Source organism: Canis lupus, chromosome 9 (assembly GCF_003254725.2).
Source record: "Canis lupus dingo isolate Sandy chromosome 9, ASM325472v2, whole genome shotgun sequence".
NCBI classification, from domain to species: Eukaryota; Metazoa; Chordata; class Mammalia; order Carnivora; family Canidae; genus Canis; species Canis lupus.
The window spans coordinates 3,646,549-3,664,439 of record NC_064251.1 but is presented as its reverse complement, the minus strand read 5'-3'; the positions used below and the strand labels follow the sequence as shown (position 1 = coordinate 3,664,439).

The window sequence follows — 17,891 nt, the reverse complement described above, 5'->3', positions numbered from 1 at the left end:
CCCCACACCATCTTGGGCATGGAAGTCTTGGGTCGTACATACTTGGGGCCTGCGGTGGGGAAGATTTGGGAAGGGGGGGCTGGATGCTGCTGCAGGCTCTGGGCCAGAGAGAAGCAAGAGTGACAGGCCAGTCGGGGCTTGTGTCCAGGCTGCGGGCTGGGGTTTGGGATGGAATGGGGAGAAGAGGGGGTGCTCATGAGCCTGGGTCCTGGGCAGCTGAGGCCCAGACACGCCTCTGGGGGGCTTCCCGGAGAGGAGGAGGGACGGCGGGGCAAAGTGTGGGTGGGGGAGAGGGGCGGGCCCTCCGCGCGCGCCTCTCTTCCTGAGGACTCCCTGGCTCGGCTCTGGGAGGAGGGGGACGCGGCCCCGACCGACCGCGAGGGGGGCTGCAGCGCTGCCACCTGCCACCTGCCACCTGCCACCTGCCAGGGCGCGGGCCCGCCGTCGGGGCGTCTCGGCCTCCCTGCGGCGCTGGCGGCGGGCAGCACTTTGCCCTCGGTCCCTGGGGCCGCGCTGGCCACGCCCCCGGGGGCGGGGCGGGGCGGGGCCGGCGGGGCGGGGCGGGGAGGGGCGGGGCCGGGCGGCGGCCGGGTTCCTCCGCAGTCCGCGGCGGCGGCGGCGACGGCGACATGGAGAGCGGGGCCTACGGGGCGGCCAAGGCCGGCGGCTCCTTCGACCTGCGGCGCTTCCTGACGCAGCCGCAGGTGGTGACGCGCGTCGTGTGCCTGGTGAGCCGGCGGGGCCGCGGGGCGGGGGGCGGACGGGGCCGCCGGGCGGGGCGGGGGCGGGGGCGGGGGCGGGGGGGCCGCGAGCCGGGAGCGCGACAGGTGGCGGCGGCCGGGCCGGGCCGGGCGGGCGGGCGGGCGGGCGGGGGCTGCGCGTGCGGACGGCGAGCGGGAGCGGGCCCGGGCCCCGAGCCGCCCCCTCCGCGCCCCCCCATCCCCCTCCGTCCCCCTCCGCCCCCCGCCCTCCATCCCCCCCGCGCCCCCCATCCCCTCCATCCCCCCATCCCCCTCCATCCCCCTCCATCTCCCCCCGCGCCCCCCCATCCCCTCCATCCCCCCCCCGCGCCCCCCATCCCCCTCCATCCCCCCCCGCGCCCCCCCATCCCCCTCCATCCCCCTCCATTCCCTCCGCGCCCCCGGGCCCCAGCTCCTCCCGCGCGGCCCCGGTCCCCGCTGCCCCCACCGGCCGGGCCCGGGCGCGGGACGGCCCCGAGGCGCCGCGGGGAGCAGGCCTGTGGCCCCGCTGGCGGTGGGAGGGGCTTGGGGCAGCTCCAGGACAGGTGGCGGCGTCCTGGGACTCGGGCTCGGGGAATTCGCCGGGAAGGGGCTTTCCCAAGCCACGTGGGGCCCCGGGCGGTCGGGCGCCCCGAAACAGGCTCTCCCTTCCGCTCCGGAGCAGGCCCCGGCCCCGCTTCCCCACGCAAGGTCGGGGACCGCAAGTAGGGGAGGCCCCGGCCCCAGGTTAGGGGGTGACGGGGCTCAGGGGGGCCGCAGGCTCTTGAGCAACCAACAGCGCCTAGAGCCGGGCAAGGTCTCAGAGTGGGCAGGCGGAGGGCTGGGACTCAAGGGCCCACCCATGCCCTCCTGGGCCTGGAGCCTAACGAGGTGCCCTGGTGGCACCCAGGCCCCCTGCCTGCCTGACCCTGGGGTCTGTTCCAAGGGGCAGACGCCCATGTGTCGGGCCGGCTGTGCCAGGAGTGGGGCCTGGCACACTGCTGCCAGCATCCCGGAGTTCCGGCTTCATGTCCAGCTGGGGGTGGGGCTTGTGACTGCCAGCTCCAGAGCCTATTGACAGGCCCTCCTCAGGGCAGGGCAGGGGACAGGCCTGGGCCCCTGTCAGTGAGAGCCAGGTGTGCACACCGTCCTGCATCTGCTGGCCTGGGGCAGGGATCGGTGGTGGCCTTGAAGTTTAGGGAGGAGGTGAGCTTGTGACCTGAGGCTGTTCCCGAGGGCCCAGAGCCCCTCCCAGAGCTGGCAGGCCCAACTAGGACCTCCAGGGTTCTGGGTGCAGAACTGTGTCCACAGGCCTGCCAATCAGATTAGCCTGGGTTCTGGGCAGCTGAGGCCCAGACAGGCCCCGTGCAGACAGGACTCACCTGTGGGCAGGAAGCAGGCTGGGCTTCCCTCAGAGGGGGAGTCTGGATACCAAAGAGACCAGTAGTCCTTGTAGGAGGAGAGCTGGCCAAGCTGGGGAGGCCACGCTGGGGCAGGAAGGAGCTGGAGGGGGCACGGGCTTCAGCTCAGCACCGGCTGGCATGGCTTTCCCAAGAGGTGGGGGGAGCCCTCCATCGCCGGAGGTGTTCAGGCAGAGGTTGGACGCCACGGAGGTGACTCAGGCAGAAGGTGATCTGGGGGTGAAGCTCCGAGCCTGGGCTTCTGTGACTTTGTGTCATCTCCTACTGAAGCACGATGACCCCTCCCAGCAGGCAGCGGCGGCGGGGTAGTCCCCTCTCAGGAGATCCCCGTCCGTCCGTCCATCCCCCGCCTTCCCCTCCACTGGCCCAGCGTCCAGGAATCCCTGGCTAGGGGGTGGCGGCTGTGCTGGTATCTGCAGGTGGCCCGGGGGAAGGGGGTAAGGAGAAGTGGGGACTGGGCACCAGGAAGCAACGTGCCTGTCCGCTACTCCGCAAGCTCAGAAGGGGCCGTGGTGCCTGACCTCCCAGAGGGGAGCAGCACCAGTGGGGGGGCCCAGGGCCCCTGTCATGTGTGCCCCTGTGGGGTCTGTCTGGCGGCCACTCAGCCCCTCCCTGCCCTGTTCCCTCAGGTCTTTGCTCTGATTGTGTTCTCCTGCATTTTCGGCGAGGGCTACACCAACACCCACCACTCCATTCAGAAATACTGCATTTTCAACCACAACGAGGACGCGTGTGGCTATGGAAGTGCCATCGGGGTGCTAGCCTTCCTGGGCTCTGCCGCCTTCCTAGTGGTTGACGCCTACTTCCCCCAGATCAGCAACGCCACAGACCGCAAATACCTGGTCGTCAGCGACCTGCTCTTCTCAGGTATCTGCTAGCAGCGCCCCCATTCGACTTTGGGAAGCGAAGAGGAGCAGGCGGTGTTCCCCAAAGCCCTGGGGCTCTGGGATGGCAGGGCCTCGGCAACCTCCGGAAGGCCCAGGAGCAGCGGGGGCCCCCGGCCCCACGTGAGCAGACCGGCTTGCTGGCGGGGATCTCTGCCGAAGCCCACCGGCATTGAGTGGTGGTCACCGGGCTTTGGAGCCAGGCACCCCAGTCCCCACCCTGGCTTTCTGCATCGGTGCCCTTTATATTCCTGGAGGCTTCTGGGAGATCCTGGCCAAGGGCCACCCCGCTCCCCCCACCACCACAGGGGGCCTCTCCTGGGTCCCCGAACAGCCCCTGCCCCCTCCACGGAGCTGACCTTGCCTTCCGGCCTTCTTCCCAGCTCTCTGGACCTTCCTGTGGTTTGTTGGTTTCTGCTTCCTTACCAACCAGTGGGCGGCCACCAAGGTGGAAGACGTGTTCGTGGGGGCCGACTCGGCCCGGGCGGCCATCACCTTCAGCTTCTTCTCCATCTTCTCCTGGGTAGGTGGGCCGGGGCGGGCAGGGTTGCAGTGTCTTTGGAGAAGGGTGGTGGAGGCTGAGGAACCCAAAACTCGGGGCTCCCCGCAGGGTGCGCTGGCCTCCCTGGCCTACCAGCGCTACAAGGCGGGAGTGGACGACTTCATCCAGAACTACGTAGACCCCACTCCTGACCCCAGCACGGCCTATGCCTCCTACCCCGGTGCGTCTGTAGACAACTACCAACAGCCGCCCTTCACCCAGAATGCCGAGACCACTGAGGGCTACCAGCCGCCCCCTGTGTACTGAGCTGCAGCTGGGGATGGTAAGGGAGGCAGAGAGGGTGTCGGGGGCCTCTCCCTCCTGGACTCCTCCCACGAGCCTTGCCTCGCCTCCCGGGGCTGTGGCCCCTCACCCTGTCGGGTGCCTGGGGTGCCTGTCCGAGGAGCCGCCGCGCAGCCTGGAGCCCCAGCCTCCCGGCCCGGCTGCGGTGGAGCAGTGCCTCCGCCCGCCGGGCTTCAGCCACCACTCCTCAAGGGCATTTTTTAGAAAAGGTTTTTAGCCAGATGTGTTTTGTCATTGCTTTTAATAATCCCCAACCCAACGCTACCCGAAGTAGCTAGAAGTGCCCGACCTGCTGTTTTGACAAGTGCCTTAGCTTCTCCCCAGCCCAAGGGAGCCGGGCCCAGGTCCAGACTGTGGTGGCCTCAGTTACTTGGGCTTCTGTGCCAAAGATGAGCCTTGGAGCCTTCCCTGGGCTCGCCTGCTGGTGCTGGGCCCGGGCGCCCTCTCCCGCTCACTCAGGTTTGGTTCCCACCTCCCGGCGCCGTGGTGCCCGCAGCCCCTGCGTGCGCCAGAAGCTGGCAGCCCTGTGCTTGCTGCTGTCACGTCTGCTCGCTCTCGGATCGAGGGTCCCTGCTCTGCCAGGGCTTCCGGGCGGGTGGCCTGACAGCCTCGGGGCTGGGCGCTGGGCGGACACCCGCCGCGGGGTGGGGGTGGGGGGACACGGGGCTGCACTCCCTTCTCCTCGTTCCCACCCCTTGGCAACAGGGAAGGGCTTTGCCTGACCGGAGGAAACACCCAGCTTTATGTAAATATTCGGCCACTGTCAGGTGTGGGGTGCGCCCACAGCCCCGGGCTGTCCTGAATGTATTATAAAGGCTCCGGGGGAAGATGCACAGATCCGTGGTTCTAGTAGACTGCTTCCAAGACAGAATAAATGTTTTTCTTGTTCATAATCTCCCTTGTCTTTAGTTGGGCCTCAGCCTGGGGGTGGAAGAGACGTCCCACTCTGGGGTACACCCTGGGAGGGTGTGCTTTATGAACTTGCATTTTGAACAGTGGGCAGCAGTTTGCAGCTCTAGCGCATGCGTGTGCGCACACTCCCTCATCTGGGGTCTCATTCCTCACACTGCCGTCCAACGGCATCTTAAAATAGCAGCTGTACTCAGCCTGTAAACAAGACAGTTCTTCTGGACTGCCTTGCCAAGGCCCTGCTGTGCCCTTGCTGGAGTTGGGGTGGGGGCACCTGGGAGCTGACCCACTGGCTGCCCCTCCCCTGGTAACCCTTTGCTTCCCAACCCCTTCTAGCCAAGTGAGCAGTACCCCGGCAAGGGCTGGTCCTCCCTTCCTGCAGACAGAGGCTGGCACCTCTGGAGCCTGTCCTGGGATGGCCGGCCCCAAGGGAGCGAGCCTATCCCTGACAGGAGAGGTCAGGGCCCCTGAAACCCCTCAATTCCCTTTTGGAGCAGTGACAACAAGAACTGTCAAAAGTGGGCCTGTTTGAAAATCCTGAGAACCAATAAAAAAAAATAATAAAGTTTGCTCCACTCTACGTGAGTGAGTTCCATGAAAAAAAAAAAAAAAAGAAAATCCTGAGAACCAACGAATATGGTTCTGTGAACACCTCAGTGTGACTCAGGACCAGTCACCAGCAAGCTAGAGTAGAACAAAAGGGAGAGGCAAGCCAGGGTGACTGACCCCAGAACCTCAATCCCATCTGCACCAGGGTGGGGACAGAGGGGCTTGCCCACCCCAGCGGGTTCTTGCTTCTATGCAAGCCGCTGACAGCCCACTTTACAAGGTACAGCTGAGCTAGTCTTCTGGGCTCTCGAGCTATCGAGTGTCTGTTTCACAAACAAAACCTGACCCCACACCCCAGCTGGCAGCCCTGACCACAGCCTTGTCTTTGTCCTGGGTCCCAGGCTCCTCCGTCCACCCATCTTGTCCTGAAACTCATCCAGACAGAAGAGCAAGCAAACATTCTTCCTAGGATGCGCTTCGTGGTCGCTTCTCAGTTAAACTGTTGTGGCTAAGAGACTAGTAGTACTAGAAAAAGATCTGGAAGGAAATCCCCACCGTGTCACATCAGAGCTGTCTACAGGGAGACCTGGGGCATCCCAGGCTGTTAATGACATGTGCTTTTGGGGCACCTGGGTGGCTAGGTTAAGTGTCTGACTTCTGCCTGGGATCGGGCTCTCTGCTCAGTGGGAAACCTGCTGCTTTTTCTCCCTCTGCCTCTGTCCATCCTCCAGCTTGTGCTCTTAAAAATCTTTTTTTTTTTTTTTTTTAAGATTTTAGGGCAGCCCAGGTAGGTGGCTCAGCGGTTTAGTGCCACCTTCAGCCCAGGGCGTGATCCTGGAGACCCAGGATCAAGTCCCATGTCAGGCTCCCTGTGTGGAGCCTGTTTCTCCCTCTGCCTGTGTCTTTGTCTCTCATGAATAAATACATAAAATCTTAAAAAAAAAAAAAAGACTTTATGTATTTATTCATGAGAGACAGACACTCCGGATGTAGGACTTGATCCCAGGACCCCGGGGTCATGCCCTGGGCTGAAGGCAGACGCTCAGCTGCTGAGCCACCCAGGCGTCCCCCACAAATAAAACCTTAGCCAATCAGTAAGTTTTAATATTAGTTATTAATTCACAAACTACAACAGGATCACAGACCCTGGGGCAAGCCACCTCTGCCCCTAACCCCCTCCCCCATTTTAAAGGTAAGCCCGGGGACCTGAGCCCCAGCAGGGTGTCTCCCAGGTGAGAGAGAGAAGCTGTAACTCTGGAGGTGATCAGAGTGTAGGCAGGGCCCTGGGGGCAGCCGGAGGGCACAAAGTCGGGCCACCCTGGGGGCCAGGAGTGGTCCCCGCCGGCGGGGACAGAAGCCTTGGCGTGGGACGAGCCTGGTGTGGAGCTGGAAGTGCTGGCGCCCGGACTTCCCAGTGGGAACAGAAACTCAACAGCCAAGGCCACAAAGGGGAAGAAGCCACGGCAGCCCCGCCACGTTGTTAAGTGTGTGGTTGTGCCCCGCACCCCCCAGGAGGGCGGGGGGGCCCCGTCTGCGGCCAGACCCTGAGCTCAAGAGCAGACCGGCAGCCGGGAAAGGAACAGAGAAGGGGAACCGGGGCCACCGCCACCCGGACTCGCGCCGGGACTCACAAAGTACCCCCCCTTCCTCTCCATCCCCGCTCCTCCCCCTGTGTCTCTGGGAGGGCTGCACCCGGCAGGGGCAGGGGCAGGGGCAGGGGCAGGGGCAGGGGCCGCCTCAGTTGGCGGGGCTGCACTGCAGGACGTGCTGGGGAGCAAAGAGCTTGCGGACTCCCGTGGCCTCCTTGCCCTCCCCGGGCTTTCCGGGCACCAGCACCAGCACGTTCTCCTTGTTCTCCCTGCTGTCCAGCCCCATGGGCGGGCCAGACGCCTTCTTGAAGTAGCAGAGGCGGCACACGGAGTGGTATTTGTCTGCTCCTCCGATCACCTCAACCTGGCCCCGGGACAGAAAGGGCCTGCACTGAGCAGGGGTGGGGGGAGCGGCGGCACAGCGCCCCCCGACTCCCCCTCCCCCCAGCAGGCAGGGGCAGGCAGGGGAGGCTACCTCCTTCTCCGAGCCGAGTCGCTTGGTGTAGGCGGCCTCGCGGAAACACTCCATGCACACGGCTGTCAGCTTCACGACGCTCTCGGCCAGTGGCACCAGGTTCAGGATGGTCCCGAATGCCTGCACTCCCCGGGGAAGACAGCAGGTGAGCACATCTACCTGACCAGGTGGGTTTTCCTTGAAATCCTTGGACTCAGAGCAGGGAGGCACGGAAACCTTGGCTCGGCTTGCTTTCCCCAGAGTGCCATCCCCTGTAGCAGACAGCATCCAGTCTGGGATGGACTCATCTGAGTGCCCAGGCTAAGGCACCCCCGGCTGAACGTGTGCCCAAGGACCAAGCCCTGGTCATCCAGGGAGCACTGCGCTGAGAGAGGAGGCCCTGTTCCTGCCCCACCCCTCGCCCCCTCCCTCCCGATCCCTTCCCAAGGCCCAGCTCAGACCCCTCACCTTCCTCTGGAAGGTCCCATCCAATGCGGCCACGATCACAGTCTTCCCGGCGTTGGCCATAGTCTCACTGAACTCCACAATGTCTGGGAACTGGAAGGGGGCGGGATGGCAGCAAGCTTCAGCAGCTTCCGGGGGCCACAGAGGGACACTGTCACCCACCAGTGTGGAGCATGAGAACAGGGCGACCCCAGCCCCCAGCCAGCACCCCAGATCAGGAGATAAGTGTCTCTGTGCTCACCCTCACTCCACACAGCCACGCACACCTACAACCGGCCCCGTTGCCTGACCATCCACCAGCTCTCCATGACAGAACTGGTACGCTCCAGGCCCCAGCACATGGGACCTGTCCCTAGGTGATGCAGGCCAGCTGGAGGCAGTCTAATACCGTGGTGGCCAAAGGCTCAGGCTAGAGGGCTGCCTGCCTTAAACCCTGCTCTGGTTGGACCCATATGTGACCTTGGCCATGACTTCATGTTTCTGAGCTGAAGAAATGGCAAGGAAGGCTCCTGGTATTGCTCACAGATCCCGGGCCCTCAAATAGTGAACAGATAAGTTACTTGATGCCTGAGAGGGGTCAAGTTTCCGCCAGCTATTTACACAGCAGGCCGTGTGTTTACTTGGTAAACCAGCTGTCATCCTGAGGGGCCAGGGTGAGGCTGCTACTTGTGCAGATCCTTTGGGTTTTCACTGTGCAAGCATACTGCCTCCAGTGGACTGTGTCTATCTGGATTGCTCTTTGGGTTGTGTGAACGGGCACGTTCTTGTCTTGGGGCAGTGGGCCTCTCCCCACGCTGTTCAGGCCCGACCTGGCCCACTTACTGGGGTGTGAGGTTACAGAGACCTGGACAGTTAGCAAAGACAAGGACCGTGAAGGTGGCTAGGAAAACCAAGAGTGATTTGAGTAGGATTCAGACGAAGCCAACTCCTACTACTCTCTGTAGGGCTGGCCAGACCCAAGCTACAGAAGCACCCCCCCCCGCCCCACCCCCCATGCTAGCATGGTCCCACATGCAAATGATGCCGACATTCAAAGATCTCACTTCGTCTCCTGTTCACATGCCACCTCCCTGGGAAACAGTCCCCAGCAGGCGTTCCCAAGGTCTCAAAGATAAGGAGAGCTCTGTGCAGATGGCCGGCAACACTTCACAACACTCGCTGGGAAGCACGTTACTGGCATTTATTTTTATTGCTGTTAGTTTTTATGTTATATTATGGGTTGACCTGTGTCCCCTCCCGCCCTCCAAATTCACATTGAAACCTTCACCCCCAATACCTCAGCATCTGACCTCATTCGGAGGAAGGGTCTTTGCAAATGCCACCCAATTAAAGTAAGGTCAGCAAGGTGAGCCCCAATTCAATAGGACTGCTGTCCTTACGAGAAAGGGGCACTTGGACAGAGACACAGAGGGAAGATGGCCATCTACAAGCCAAGGGCAGAGGCCTGGACTATTCCCATCCCAGCCCTCACAAGGAAACGAGTCTGCTGTCCACACCCTGACTTTGGGCTTCCAGCCTCGAGAATTGGGAGAGAATCAGTTGCTGCTGTGTAAGCTGTCTGCTTGGTGCCACTTGTTACAGCAGCCCTAGGCAAGTAATACAGGTTACACTTAAAATAAAACTTCAGCGGGGCCTCTGGGGAGTGCGGTCTATTAAACTCCAACTCTCAGTTTTGGCTCAGGTCATGATCTCTGGGTGGGGAAATGCTCAGCAGGGAGTTGGCTTCCCCTCTCCTCTGCCCCTCCCCCCACTCCCTCCCACTCTCTCAAGTAAATACAATCTTTAAAAGAATATAAAGTAAACTAGAACCTCAGGGTGCCCAGCTGGCTCAGTCAGAAGAGGGCCACTCTTGATCTCAGGGTGTGAGTTTGAGCGCCACGTTGGGTAAAGAGATTACTTAAATAAATAAAAACTCTTAAAAAATAAGTAAGGTGCCTGGGTGGCTCAGTAGGTTAAGCGTCTGCTTTCAGCTCAGGTCATGATCCCGGGGTCCTGGGATCGAGTCCCGCGTTGGGCTCCTTGCTCAGTGGCGAGTTTGCTTCTCCCTCGCCCTCTGTGATCTCTCTCACTCCCTCTCAAATAAGTTAACGAAATGTTTAAACTAAATAAATAAAAAACATAATAGAACTTCTAAGCACTTTACAAACTTTGGGTTTTCCTGGCAGACACAGTTACAACATGGGATCCATGTAGGAAAGTACCAGCAGAGGGTTCTCAGCTGGTGGCAAGTGTGCCCACTCGTGTCCAGCTGCCCATGCCACACCTCCGGGTGACCGGCAGCAAGCTCGCTTCCTAAAGGAGTTTTGATGGAGGGGACAGAGCCCAGAGTAGAGATTAGGAAGCCTCCGAGTGGATTTGCACCTCCGTCATCTTTCTGCCAAGAGCTGGCTGGCTTGTGACGTGCGGCCAAGTGACCCCTGGCTCTGCCCCCGCTGGGGCCTCACTCCCTGGCAGGCATGCTGGCCTCACAGGGGCAAAGGCCACAAAGGACAGTAATAAAGGACGGACAAAGTAAAATATTCAGCTGTGGATGGTGAAACGCTACATGAAATGCCACAGACAGAATTCAAAGGCCAATAGGGAGGATATCACAGCACATGACAAAGTGACACCAGCCATCAAGTGCACTGGAAGAAAGATAAACCAAGAGAAAAAGGAGTGAAAGCCCTTACAAGGCAATTTAAAAGATAAAGAAATATAAATAGCCAATAAACATGGAAACAGATGTCAAGTAGCAGTAGCAGTAATTTCTCTGTAGCAGAGAAATGCAGTAGAACAGGGTGCGCGGGCACGGGTGTGCACAAACACGCACCCTCTGCCATTTGCCCTTTACACCTCTCTCCTAGGGAATCTCTGCAAAGGCTCAGCGGTCCCACCGCCCTGTCCTCTGCGCCTGCTGTTCACTCTCCACTCAGCCTGCCCAGAGCCCACCCACCTCCCTCCTACCGCAGACACAGCCGGCCAACAGCTCACTCCCTGGCTCTCTCGCAGGCCCCTTCCTAGCCACCCCACCTTAGCTCTGTCCCCCTGGCATTGCCTTTCAGGCCAGTTGTCTCCACCTGACCTAGGACATCATTCTCTCCCTGGACTAGAAGGTAGGCTCAGGGGTGGAGACTCTGGCTGAATCCCCAACCCTGAGAACACAGCTGGTGTGGGGCACAAGCCCAGAAAAAGCATGGATGAATGAATGAATGAATGAATGGAATTGGCCCCTTGACCAGCAATTCCACTTAGCAGATAAATCCCAATACAACAGCCAGCAGCCCAAGATGCCCATCACAGACTTCAAATGCACATGCCAGGGGGCTGGCATAAGTGAGGTAGTACATTTGTAAACACTCATAAGGATGGGTACACTTGCTGATACGGGTAAACGGCCCACAGTGTGATAGGAGGCCCCTCTATTTAAAAATGCACGCTGGGGATCCCTGGGGGGCTCAGGGGATCCCTGGGTGGCTCAGCGGTTTAGCGCCTGCCTTGGGCTCATGGTGTGATCCTGGAGTCCCGGGATCGAGTCCCACGTCGGGCTCCCTGCATGGAGCCTGCTTCTCCCTCTGCCTGTGTCTCTGCCTCTTTCTCTGTGTCTCTCATGAATAAATAAAATATTTTAATTAATTAATTAATTAAATAAAAATGCACACCTATAAAAACTAGACAGATGTAGAACCAACGTGTAATGGGGCTTTGTTTGTTGTTCTGGGTTGTAAAAAGAGAACAGCAGCCCAGCAGCAGGAGCTGGCCTGGCCCTCACAACTGGGCCCTGGAGTTATCACGTGGAACATAAATAATTTCATGGAGCACGAGCATGAGGCAAGGCCACTCTATGACTGCAATGTGTCAAGACAAAAACAAGACCCTCCATAGTCCTGTCTGAGCGGAGACAGACGTCAACACTCAATAAGCTACAAGGGACCAAACATTCCCCTGTCCTGGCCAACAGGAGTGACTGCTGCTGCTTTATCGACTCCACTTCAGCCTCATGGTTCTCCCTCCCTAGCAAGAAGGTTTAGGATCCCGGTCGGGATCACCCTCCTTCCTGAGGGCGTTGAATTGAGAACTAAGCTAACCTCCTAAAACCCTGTCCAGAATGACCCCTACAAGCCCTAGTCCTAATAACCAAGCCCTCTCCAGCCCCTCAGTGGGATAGATGCCCCCGGTTCCCAAGATGGATTCTCCCTGCAGCAATCCCTAACCACTCACCAAACACACACACAAAAGAATTTCAGGGCACAGGGACCCTGGGTGGCTCACGGGGTTAAGTGTCTGTCTTCAGCTCATGTCATGATATCTCAGGGTCCTGGCATCCAGCCCTGTGTCGGGCTCCCTACTCAGTGGGGAGCCTGCTTCTCCCTCTCCCCCCCCTTCCTTTCCCTCAAATAAATAAATAAATACATTCTTAAAAAAAAAAAGGTGGGGGACCAGGTGCCCAAATTCCAGTGGCAGAAGGTCAGTAGAGGCCACACATGCAACCTCTAGGTATGCCACCCCGCACCAGGGACCCCTAACGCTTTCTCAATTCCGTTCTCTTAATGCGCCCTTCCAGGGCAACCTGAGAAGCCAACAGCAAGCCTCCCCATCACTGACTTGGAAAAGAGTGAGCCAGGAAAGGCTTTCACGCACGATTTTCAGAAAGACAAGGGAAGGAACAGCAGCAGTTAAAACAAACGGTACAGGGGCACCTGGGTGGCTCAGCGGTTGAGCATCAGATGCCTTTGGCTCAGGTTGTGATCCTGGAGTCCTGGGATCAAGTCCCACATCGGGCTCCGTGTGAGGGGCCTGCTTCTCCCTCTGCCTATGTCTCTGCCTCTCTCTCTCTCTCAGTCTGTGTCTCTCATGAATAAATAAAGACAAATGGTACATCTGTAAATAGCAAGGATATGTGAATTAGAGCAGGACTTACACAAAAAGAACTGGAAATCCCAAATAAAAAGCAGGCTTTGAAAGCACACACACTGGGAGATGTTCCCAGAACACCTGCCAGAGGTGGGGAGAGAGATTCAGAGTGATAGTGGCATCCTTCTCCCCACCAGGCATGGGGACATGAGTGCTCACATGTCAAAGGCACACCAGACACCAAGCATAGAACCTCCCAGGACACACTTTCCTGAGAGCAAACCCGTTACTCGTTACCTGCTCAGGCCGGCAGCCACAGACCAACGGCGGCCTTCTCCTCAGCTGCAGGAAGAGCTACTGCTTTTCCAAAGCAACGGGGAGAAACCATAGTCAAGGTACCCTTTGCCCTCTACTTACCGTAGAGAACATTAAAGACATTTTCCTACCAAGACGCAGAAAGCTTCCCACCAACACGTCCTAGCTGTAAGAATTACTAAAGGATGTACTTCAGCTGGAAGAGGAACAAGCCAGAAGCAACAGTGAGCCAAGCAAAACATTCTTACACACCAGTGTTGAGAAACTGGCTTGAACTCATGGCCCCGAGATCAAGAGTCATATGCTCTATGGACTGAGCCAGCCAGGCACCCCAAGAAACCTAATTTTTTCCCCTCATTGTAAATATAAATATATATATATAATATATTACAGATTTTTTTTTTTTAGGGGAGAGGGGAGGGAGAGAGAGTCTTAAGCAGGCCTCATGCCCAGCACGGAGCCCAATGGGAGGCTCCATCTCACGACCGTAAGATCATGACCTGCAATGAAATCAAGAGTCAGAGGCTCAATTGATTAAGCCACCCAGGTGCCCCGCCCCACCCCTCTTTTTATTGTATATATATATTTTTTAAAAAAGGTAAAATAAATCCCTTAAAACATGAAAAGCAGTACGGGGAATCCAGAGGGTATTCAGACACCGGTTAAAGCAAGTGAACTACAGACCGGGAGTCCGTAGGCAGAAGGCCAGACAAGCCAACTTACGAACTGCCCTTCGTCGATGCCTATGACAGCCACGCCCAGGGCCTCCTGGGCCACGTCCCGGAGCAGGCAGGCTGGCAGTGCCTCCATGGTGTTCCTGGGGAGAGAAAGCCAGCAGTGAGCCAGGGACCGGCTCCCAGGCCCACCCTCCCCGCAAAGCACGTGCACCGTTTGGCCCGAGCTTGAAGTTAGTGCCTGTGAGAGGGCATCTGGGGAGAATAAAGACCCATGTTCAGACCAGTTATTCAACCCAAGTTAGGCCACTTGATGCTCTGGACCAGAGATGAGCAATGCGTGATATAAAGCTTAATGGGGAAAAAAAAAAAAAAAAAGCTTAACGGGGACTCAAAAGCTCTGCTTCTGTTCAGGGGGCCAGGGCAGGCGAAACGCTTTCTTTCTCTTAAAAATGGGAAAAAAGAGTACGTAAATACAACTCAGCCTGCACTCTAGTTGTCTTTATTATCAACGCGGTCATGAGATATAATTTTTCACTTCTTTCTTTTTATGGAGGAAGGGGCACACAAAGGTAAAGTTGCCCGGGGAAAGTCCAACGTGGTCCTGGGCAAAGCATTAGCACCAGGCCCCGAGCTCCGTGTGTCCCCGCAGAGAGAAGCCTGAACTTCAGCCTGCAGTGCCAGAGAATTCCCTCCGTTGGGCTCCTGTGGCCGAGCGGAGGATTCTTCCAAGTTCGTGGGGCTATTAACTGGCAGAGCCAAGGTTCAAATCCAAGGTCATAGTGCTGCCCTGCGCGCCCCACAGGGAGAGTCGTATTCACAAGAGCTTGAAAGCAAAAGGCCATGTGTGGGAAGGTTCCAGTGCATTACGTGGCACGGTGGACCCCATCCCGCCCCCACACCCAGGGCCTTTTCTGAACAGGGATGCTGTTCTCTCTCCCCCGTCTTTTTATTTTTATTGATTTTTATTTTTTTTCCCCCGTCTTTTTAAATAGTCTCTGTGTTTTTCTACAATGTTGTTTTCTTCTGTGTTCATTTTTCCTGCTCTAAGTAGCCTTCTGAGGGGCTTGTACTCCCCTGCCCCTTTTTAAAGATTTTATTTATTTATTTGAAAGAGAGAGGGGATCCCTGGGTGGCTCACTGGTTTGGCGCCTGCCTTTGGCCCAGGGCGTGATCCTGGAGACCTGGGATCGAGTCCCGTGTCGGGCTCCCTGCATGGGGCCTGCTTCTCCCTCTGCCTGTGTCTCTGCCTCTCTCTCTCTGTGCCTCTCATGAATAAATAAATAAAATCTTTAAAAAATAAAATAAAATAGAGAGCACGTGCACACTAGAGCAGGAGGAGGAGCAGAGGGAGAAGGAGAAGCAGTCTCCTCCCTAAATGGAGGCTCGATGCCAAGACCCTGGGATCACGATCTGAGCCAAAAGCAGACGTTTAACCAACTGAGCCATCCAGGTACCCCTGGGGGCTGGTACTTTCCAAAGGCTCAGCAGCCTGTAGCTGTATTTAGAAAAAATAAAATACAACCACTGCTCAGTTATTATCTTGCTATAAGTCTACTCCAAGATCTGGCAAGAGCAGGAGATGGTATTTCCTGCATTTTAAATTCCCCTTTCCCACCCCAAGCCAGAGAAAACCAGAGGGTGGGCAAGGGCAGCATCTCTGGAGCCCTGTCACTCCCGCCAAGGGCTGAGTCACAGCCATGGCCCGTCTCAGCTTCTGTGGCCCAAGTGAGAGGGCATGTGTGCGGCTCCGGCCAAGTTCAGACATGCCCCTGATCTGACTTATCACTGCGTAATGCGGCCTCCTCTGCTCGCACTGCCCTCCCTGGATGTGCCCCTGGCCAGTGCAGCAGAAGCAGACACATGTTTTAGGGAAGAAGTAACTGCAAGACCTAAATGACCTGCATAGGGCAGCACGGCAGAAAGCACCAGTCACTCACATCCTGATGCTTTAACTCCAATTCCTAGACACTATCCACCCACCACCCGCCCGGCTTCAGAAACCCCACATTCCCACCCCAAAGCCACACACGGGGCAGTCCTGAGGCTGCAAGCCCTCCCTGTGGCACAGCGTGGCTCTGCCGCTGGCGGCTCGGGCGGACAAGTCCAAAAGAGGTAACATCTCAGGCTCAGAAATCTGCAGCCAAGGAACAGGCAAGAGTAAAACTAAACTCAACCTCTCATTCCCGACCTCAGGTTGCAGACTGAAACGTGTGCAGGGCACAGGCAGATAAACACAAAACTGGGAAGCATGAAGGCCACAAGACAACAGAGTCAACCAAGATAAAACAACTGAAAAGCTAAATGAAAAGCAACATGCACGCTAAACAAAACCAGTTTGCAACAGCACAGATGTAAGCTCGGCACTATTGACCATCGGGGCAGGGTCAGTATTTGTTGTGGGGGCCATCCTGTGCACTGGGAATTCAGGAGCATCCCTGGCCTCTCCCCACTGGATGCCCATAGCATGCCCTCCCCTACTCCAGCTGTGAAGACTACAGATGTCTCCAGACATTGCCAAATGGACTCTGAGGGAGCGAGAGGGGGAACAAAATCTCCCTTTGTGAAGAACACCGGGCCAGAACTCTGTGAGAGGCCAAGTCCTAAGATCCCTTGCCAAGCGACCTTGAGAGTTTGCTGAGTTGCACGTTTCCATGCCGCCCACCGGCATGGCTAACCAGTCCTGCTGAAGAGCGCTCTGACAGTATGGCCTATGCCCTTGCGCATTTTCACCAGGTTTCCGGAAGAAGTGCTGGGACAGGACAGGAGAGAACAGGGACTGACCGGTCATGCGTGGAGAAGCTGTTGCTGTACCGCGTGTCTTTGGCATACTTGATCACCAAGCACTTGTACTGGGCAATCTGGAAGCGACGGACCCTTCTCATCAGCTCGGTACTGCAAGAGCAGAGCACTAGGTGAGACCCAGGATGTTAAGGAAGTCCCCATTAGCACAAGTGGGGCTCCCCCCCCACCCCTGCTGGGGGTCTACAGCCTGAGACCCACCAATGGACAGAAAAACCAGAGAGGACAGAGGGTGGTGATGGCAAGGAACAGAGGTCAGGTGGTCTGGGGAGGGGGTGGGAGAATAAATGTCTCAGGGATCTGATGGGGTGAGTAGAGTCAAAGGCCTCCGACAGAGAAGAGGGGTCTGGATTGCATCCCCAAAGAGTCCCATCCCAGAGGTCTTCACATGGTCTGCATTGACTTCGCAGTCTTTTGTTGTTGTTGTTCAAGAAAAAAAAGCAGTTACCTCTGGGTCCCAGAGCCCACCCTGGCCTGACTGTGGTGGGCACCAGGTTTGCCCTGCAGTGACCCCCCCCCAGGGCAGAGGGCGTCACTCAGGGGGCCGACTAGCCCTGCCTGGGTCAGGCCACCGTCCTGTCACATCAGGGGAGCAAAGGCATCCTGGCCTGACTCCTTAGTGTGTAAACTACTTAAGGAAACAAACACTAGGAAGGGAAGGAGGAGTGTGGATGCTGCAGGGTGCACAGGACCCAGCTCACCGAGGACACCATTTTAGAAGAATTAAAATTTTAAATTGAAAAAAAAAAAACCAAAACGAAACGAAAAGACTTGGCTGCTCCTTTCCAAGAGAGATTTAGTGGGAGGGTGGGGGGAGGGAGGACTACACCCTCAGCAGCCATAACCTGCTGCAGGGGGGCGACGTGGTGCCATGACCCCATGGAAGGGTCTGAACCCCGCGGGCAGGGAAGAGGCGCCCTCCTGCAGGACCGCATGGGGCGGGAACGCGTGCTCGGTCCGGGGGAGGGGTCGTCCTGCAGGGGGGCACTGAGAGGGGCAGCAGGGGAGGAGGACGGGCCCCCGGAAGGGAGGGGGGAGAAGGCCGTCCCCGCGAGGACATTACTTATTTACCTTTTTCCTGAGAACATGGGTCCTAGAATCACCTAGGAGAGAAGGAGAGGTCACTTCGGGGCCCGCTGCGCACGGACTGCAGGCCAGGGCCACAACCCCAACCCCAACCCCAACCCGCACCCGGGTCGCGACCCCGGCCCGCCACCCGCGCCCGCCGGGGTGCCACCCCCGCGCCGGCACCTGGATCTGCCCCCGGGTCTTGCTGGGGGAGCCGGGCAGCACGGTGGGCAGGTTGATGCAGCTCATGGCGCCTGCACGAAGCCCGCCGCTCGGGAGCCCTCGGGTGCCACCGCCCAGCAGCCTGACCCGGGTGCCCCCGCCGCCCGCCTTTATCCCGGGCGCGCTGGCCAATCGGGAGCCGG

The 17,891-nt window shown here is 58.2% G+C and overlaps 2 protein-coding genes across 4 annotated transcripts; one reads left to right on the top strand and one right to left on the bottom strand.

Annotated features, from left to right (window-relative positions):
• The first annotated feature begins 558 nt into the window (after nucleotides 1-558).
• On the top strand, nucleotides 559-4,761 carry SYNGR2 (synaptogyrin 2). 2 transcript variants are annotated; one of them, XM_025468150.3, is made up of 4 exons: nucleotides 559-728; nucleotides 2,770-3,007; nucleotides 3,408-3,547; nucleotides 3,635-4,761. In XM_025468150.3, exons 1-4 carry the CDS (start codon nucleotides 630-632, stop codon nucleotides 3,830-3,832), a joined length of 675 nt encoding a protein of 224 aa, XP_025323935.1. In that variant the 5' UTR covers nucleotides 559-629; the 3' UTR covers nucleotides 3,833-4,761. The 2 variants fall into 2 exon arrangements, with proteins under 2 accessions (XP_025323935.1, XP_048969840.1); XM_049113883.1 differs by lacking the exon at nucleotides 3,408-3,547 and having other exon boundaries at nucleotides 575-728.
• Nucleotides 4,762-6,421: 1,660 nt separating this feature from the next.
• On the bottom strand, nucleotides 6,422-17,865 carry TK1 (thymidine kinase 1). Of its 2 annotated transcripts, XM_025468155.3 has the most exons (7): nucleotides 17,710-17,864; nucleotides 17,530-17,561; nucleotides 16,441-16,551; nucleotides 13,706-13,799; nucleotides 7,838-7,927; nucleotides 7,391-7,510; nucleotides 6,422-7,279 (listed from the first exon to the last, which is right to left on the bottom strand). In XM_025468155.3, exons 1-7 carry the CDS (start codon nucleotides 17,773-17,775, stop codon nucleotides 7,064-7,066), a joined length of 729 nt encoding a protein of 242 aa, XP_025323940.1. In that variant the 5' UTR covers nucleotides 17,776-17,864; the 3' UTR covers nucleotides 6,422-7,063. The 2 variants fall into 2 exon arrangements, with proteins under 2 accessions (XP_025323940.1, XP_025323939.1); XM_025468154.3 differs by having other exon boundaries at nucleotides 6,422-7,510; nucleotides 17,710-17,865.
• Nucleotides 17,866-17,891: the final 26 nt, after the last annotated feature.